Source organism: Lonchura striata, chromosome 4, assembly GCF_050655825.1.
Source record: "Lonchura striata isolate lonStrDom1 chromosome 4, ASM5065582v1, whole genome shotgun sequence".
Taxonomy (NCBI): Eukaryota; Metazoa; Chordata; class Aves; order Passeriformes; family Estrildidae; genus Lonchura; species Lonchura striata.
In genome coordinates this window covers 49,060,486-49,066,485 of record NC_140706.1, presented here as the reverse complement: position 1 = coordinate 49,066,485, position 6,000 = coordinate 49,060,486, and the positions used below count along the sequence as shown (strand labels likewise).

General features: G+C 42.5%; 1 protein-coding gene across 7 annotated transcripts in view; it reads left to right on the top strand.

Annotated features, from left to right (window-relative positions):
• Window positions 1–4,517: 4,517 nt before the first annotated feature.
• BANK1 (B cell scaffold protein with ankyrin repeats 1) overlaps window positions 4,518–6,000 on the top strand; it is a 132,183-nt gene continuing 130,700 nt past the window's right edge. The window contains exon 1 of one of the 7 annotated variants that reach the window (XM_085579031.1): window positions 4,518–5,010. In XM_085579031.1, coding sequence (XP_085435157.1) covers window positions 4,533–5,010 — 478 coding nt within the window. In that variant the 5' untranslated portion in view covers window positions 4,518–4,532. The remainder of the gene's footprint in view (window positions 5,011–6,000) is intronic. The other 6 variants (XM_077782960.2, XM_085579030.1, XM_085579029.1 and 3 more) reach the window with 6 other exon arrangements.

Sequence of the window (6,000 nt, the reverse complement as noted above, 5' to 3'; positions counted from 1 at the left end):
ACTTATAATCCATAAACCACTCTGTTTTCTACTTAATCAATTCAATCTACATTTTTCTAACATCCTGCTGGGTACTGCATCAAGTTATTTATTAGTGGTGCAGTTCTTCAATACACTTTTTCAAATAGAGGTATAAAACAACGCTTATGGTAGACATTAAAAATTCATATTTACCAACAATTACCATAAGAACTACAAGACACATCAGGTATTATCTTTCTAAGTGTGTAAAAGCATCTTGCTATATAGCATTATACTGGAGCATTGACTTTCTTATGTTGTAAACAGCATTTGAACTGGTTTCTAACCACAACATGATTAATTCAGTTTTATTATCACTGAAGGCTTAAATGTGGCAACCTCAATATACAGATTTTTGCTAAGTAAAATTTTGAGGATTAATGTGACCTGTACATGCATATCAAAGCTTAAATCACAGTAACAGGTAATTGGACATGAAATTATATTCCATAGATGGGGGAGTGGGGAGGGAAGAATTTATTTCTGCTTTCTGTTATACCTGTAAAAAACTTCTTAAAAAAACCCACATATGTATAATCTATCTAAAGGTTTTTCAAAACTACCTAACACTGTTGTGACCACTGAAGATTCTACAGGAGGAAAGAGCTTTTTTTTATACTTACAAAAATGAAATTAAAGAATGACACAAATCATTTTCATTACATACTGGCAGTGCTTTTATATTATAAGGCCACTTATTTTATATTCTCTTATGCTTCATCTGTGTTATTAACCAATTTAATCATTATGGTACTAAAGAAAGAAACTAATAGATTTGTCTCCCTTGACCCATTTTTTTCTTAACTGAGAATGTTACTGTGTACAGTAACATTTTCTCTTAGATTCATGTTCTGTTCTAGATCTGCTTTATTTTTATTTTAGTGTATGTGAAATTAAATAGCAAAATTAAGGTCTCAAACACAATTTTCTTGCTTTCCCGAAACCTACCATACAAGCTGAGTAACACTCTTTATTCTTTTCTATATCTTCAAAGATTAAACCAATATTTAAAACTATATCACATACCTAGTTTTTTTGGTTTTTTTTTTTCACTAGACAAGAAGAGTGGACATTCAGCTAATATCATGTTAATTCTTGCAGTAACATCGAAATGCAGTAGCTGTGTATATGGGCAGAAAAACTAAGACAACTACACAGCATGAATCTAAACTACATGCAAACTCCTGCTAAAATACAAAAACTAACAATATCATCTGACATACAATATTTCCAACTGATTATGTTAGCCATTACAGCAATATTATCTATATTGTAGTATAGCCTAGGAATATTGTCAGTGGATTTTACAATGAAACATACAAGTAAAATTAAGTTAGTAATAAACAGTGAATAAAGCTTTCAAAAACCATTTCAATCTCCTTAACAGAAAAAAGGCTTTTCAAACCTCAGCAGACCTGTGGAAAACAAATATATAAGATGTGTAGGAAATTATAATGGCAATGTATTGAATGTTAATTATATCCAAAGGAAAAGCCAGTATTCCAACAATAGAAGAATGTTCACAAAGGGAAAAACCAAAGGCAGTATTAGAAAGAAATTAGTTTTGACAAGATCAGTGACAATCTGAAGCTAAAAAGCATTACAGAAGAATATAATTGTCCCCAAGTTAGTGTTATGAATCTAGAGTGTTTGGAAGTAATCCCATATTTTAAATAAATTTATTAAAATTGAAGCTTGAAATTCATATCAAGGACAGCCAGAAAATTTAAACACAACCTTGACATAATTCCCAAGTTTTTCATGATTTAACATGGATTTTTTGTTTCTTTTCTCTCTAATGCAGCACTGCTTCATGACACGCACTGAGGTTGCTTAATAATTTAAGTAGTTTTTCCTTGCCTAGAAACAGCGAGTGTTCTTACACCTCCAGCATGAATTATAAATTCCATGGCTTTATGATATATATAAAGTGCAATCATTAGGAAGTTGAAGAACTGGGGAAACCTAATTCTTCTGCTGGACTTGTAGAGAGACCTCAACCTCTGACAGACCCCACAGCAAACTTAATTTGTAAGTAGAAGTCTGCTGACACTGGCAGTAACATTTAGTTATATGCAGACATTAGTCTTGAGAAAAGCTTCATGACTGGGCTGGTAAAAGCAGTATAAATTGATGGCAATAACTCTGCAGTTAGAGAATTGAGCTGGTTTGCTCTTAGAAATAATTCTGCTGGTTGTAGGCATCAGTAAACCTAACACTGTCTTGAGTTGCAAATAGTCAGAGACCAGCAGTGTCCACCACTCTCATGGTGTCCTGGTCAGGCCAGTATCACTGTCTCAAAAGCTGTGATGGCAGCAGTACAGCTCAGACAAAAAAAACTATGTTCAAGAGTAAACTAGTTAAGCTCAGTAGCAAAGGCTCAGGTGGGTCCAGCTAAAAGCACAGACCCAGCAGACTCAGCCTCACCATCAGCAGGGAGAGGTGGAAGTGCACCCACCATGACAAGCAACTTGTACCACACCAAGTATTCCTTTACGACAACCACAATCCTCATCAAGTCTTATCCTCCCTTAAACTGGGATCTGACAACAAAATTCCTGCTCTACCTTCAATCTCCATCTTCTCAGCAACCTTTCCCAGATGGTCTCCTTCAGCCCTATATGGATCACCCTACATGGAGCACCTTGGCCACCAGAGGAGAGCACAGGTTTTGCCCTGGCCACTGCAGCCCTCCAGGCATGCCATGTGCACTGACCAGTGCCTCAGCAAGGCCTCCATGTAGAGCAGGGCCTCTTGCTTTTGGATTCCATTAAAGGCTTTTCTTTCTTTGACTAGTAGAAGCCTGCATGTTTTTTGGTTTAAAATATGAGTACAGCAAATTGTGTTCTTCCTTTTAGGACTCACTTCCACAGTGCTGGCTCTCACAATGTAAATAATTGGGCTATCACAATCCATTTGGTCTCTCATCCTGACACCCAGGACAACCCCTTAATTTTGTTTTGTTTTTATGGAAATGAGAGTTCCAAGTTCCATTTTAGTTATTTTTATATTTAAATACATTTGTATGTTTTTCTTTTTATGAATTCCCATTTCCACAGTGAAGATCCTCGCAGTTCAGAGCATTCAATCATCCCAGCCATATCCAGCCACATTACGTAACCCATCTTTGAGGAAGCAGCAATTATTATTGCCATGGAAAAATAGTCACATGCATTGTTTCTAAATGTTTTACCTTTGACATATTGCATCATTCGTTATAAGATATCTTATTTGTGCTTATCCTGCTCACAGTTCAAGCCTATTGACACTATAGTGCTGCATCCCTTGCACCCAAAAAATACAGCAATGGAATGAGGTATTGCCCAGATACCCATCACTTAAATGAATAGAATCCAAAGGTAAAAAATGAACAGCAAGGAATGAGGGGAGGCATTCCATGCTCTCTTCCTGATGCACATGCACCCGACATGACTGGATCAGATTTTCCCAGTATCCTTGTAGCTAGATGTTTCCTCTGTGTGGTAGGCCAGCCCAAGTCAGAAATTTACCAAAACCACCCACACGTTAGCAGAAGTGACTGAAAACAACCCCTGAAACATAACAAATTATAACAATCAAAAAGTATCTACCTGTAAACAACTCAGAGGGTTCGGTTTTCCAAGTAATTCAGCTGGACACAGACCCAGCAGTGTGCAAAGGCTTTACAGAAGGAGTTCCCTGACTGAAGTCCAGCCTCCTGCAATTTGTGGTTTGAAGCTGATTGCAAACTGTGAAGGTTTTGTCACACTAAAACATCTCTAAAGACTTCCTCTATGTGAATTTTCCTTCCTCTAATACTGCTTGAATTCATTCTGCAGCCTTTCCTTCAGTCCAGGCAGAGTCTCTTCATTTTGGACACCTGCATTCCTGGAACTGGTACTTAGGAAATTCACATTTGAGATATTTGCCATGTTTCACTAAAATCAGCCCCAAAGCATTAAAGTTCAGGTAGGGAAGGTGATCACAGGACTTTGGGTGGGTAAGAAGCACACATCATTTCAATGTGGTTTGAAAAGGTTTGCTTCCTTTGAAAACTTATTTCAGAAGGTTTTTTCAGTTTTGATGTAATCCCGTTTTACGGGGAAACGCCAACCACTTGTTGTGGGTCTGGCCTTTATTTTGAACTTGGAAGATGCCACCTTGATTGATATGTCCTAAATCTGGTAGCCAGTGCAGCAGTGAGCTGACGTGTTTGCAGTGTCTCTCATGGGCTGCTCGTTTCGACCATTTTTTCATTTTTGTTTTACTCTGTGCCACTCCAAAAAATACACGGCGCAATATCGTGGAGGTGCTAATCATACCACACCAGAACACTGGATCGCTGGGGGACACCTCCCAGGTGCCTTCCGTCCCTGAGGGGCTTTTCTGCACCGGGTGAGTGCGAGAGAAAACCAAACCCTGACACTCTTGCACAGCTGGAAAGGCTCGACTTCCTCCTCGTTTCACACCCCACCCCGACAGCTCCTACAGCGGGTGATGCCGGCTGTGTGTGTGTGTGCTCAGGGGAGGATATGGGTGGGGCCCGGGGGGCAGCGGAGCCGCGGCCGCAGCGGCCGGGGAGGGCCCCGCGCTTCCGTCCCGGCGGCGGCGGCCGGACGGAGCCCGGGGAGCGGGACGGAGCCCGGGGGCCGGGACGGAGCCCGGGGAGCCGGACGGAGCCCGTGGAGCGGGACGGAGCCCGGGGAGCGGGACGGAGCCCGGGGGCCGGGACGGAGCCCGGGGAGCGGGACGGAGCCCGGGGGCCGGGACGGAGCCCGGGGAGCGGGACGGAGCCCGGGGAGCCGGACGGAGCCCGGGGAGCGGGACGGAGCCCGGGGAGCCGGACGGAGCCCGGGGAGCCGGACGGAGCCCGGGGAGCCGGACGGAGCCCGGGGAGCGGGACGGAGCCCGGGGAGCGGGACGGAGCCCGGGGAGCCGGACGGAGCCCGGGGAGCCGGACGGAGCCCGGGGAGCGGGACAGCGCAGGCAGCGGAGCCATGAGCCCGGCAGGTCGGTGCGGGGCGGGTTGCGAGGGCGGGGAGGATCCCGCAGGGTTTTGTGTCCCGGTGCGGTGTTGGGGATGGAGACCTTGCCCTTGAGGAGCCCTCAGGTGCAAGCAGTCTCTTGTCTCTTTCTAATGCAGCAGCTTTGCTGAAGAGGAGGAGATGTAGCACCAAGAATTTAGGAAATTAAAGAATAAAAGTTGTACGAGCAGTGTTAATTCGATCCTACATGTGTATCTGCTCTGGGATAGTCTTAACTGGCTAATCATGTGTTGTGTCATTAGTTAAAAATTGATCATACTCTTGCAATCTCTCAGCTGTCCATATGGGATCCAGCCTGGACTGTGAAGGAAAACCATGCTAGACTTTGCACAGGAATATCAATTCCTTGTTTATGCTTTTATTAGTGTTTATTGCAATATCTGGGTGCCACAAAGCTGTTAGTGTGTTTTGTTACTCCCTTGGTATGTTGGAATACATTATCCCATTGACTGGTGTCAATGGGATAAATTTGACAAGAAGTTAAAATTACTTCTGAAGTCCTCATGTAAATCAGAGACAGACCAGTCTCAGAAACCTGTGACTCCATGTCCCTGTGTCCCAGTCATGTTCTCTTATTCACAGAAATACTGTCTATTTACTGCTCCCATTTTCTTTGTGTGGCCTTGCAAGGCTCAGCAACATTTAAATCAAGCCAGTGACTGCCAAGCTGGGCACTCAATAAAAAGGAAATGAAAGACATGTAGCCAGATACCAGAGGTTTGACTGACTTGCTTGTGGGGAGCTCAGCCTTATTTTTATGATTCTTTTATTAGGTGAGACAATATTTTATCCTCATTTTCTGAATGAGGAATCAAGAAAGAGAAGTCTTGAGGGCCTGAGTCTGCAAAGGTGACTCAATGCTTTGTTTTTCTGTTCCAATTCATCATTTTAAATGACTGCTTCTGATGTCAAGACCAGTTTTTTGACAATTACTTTATATTTTGTATCACTTTAT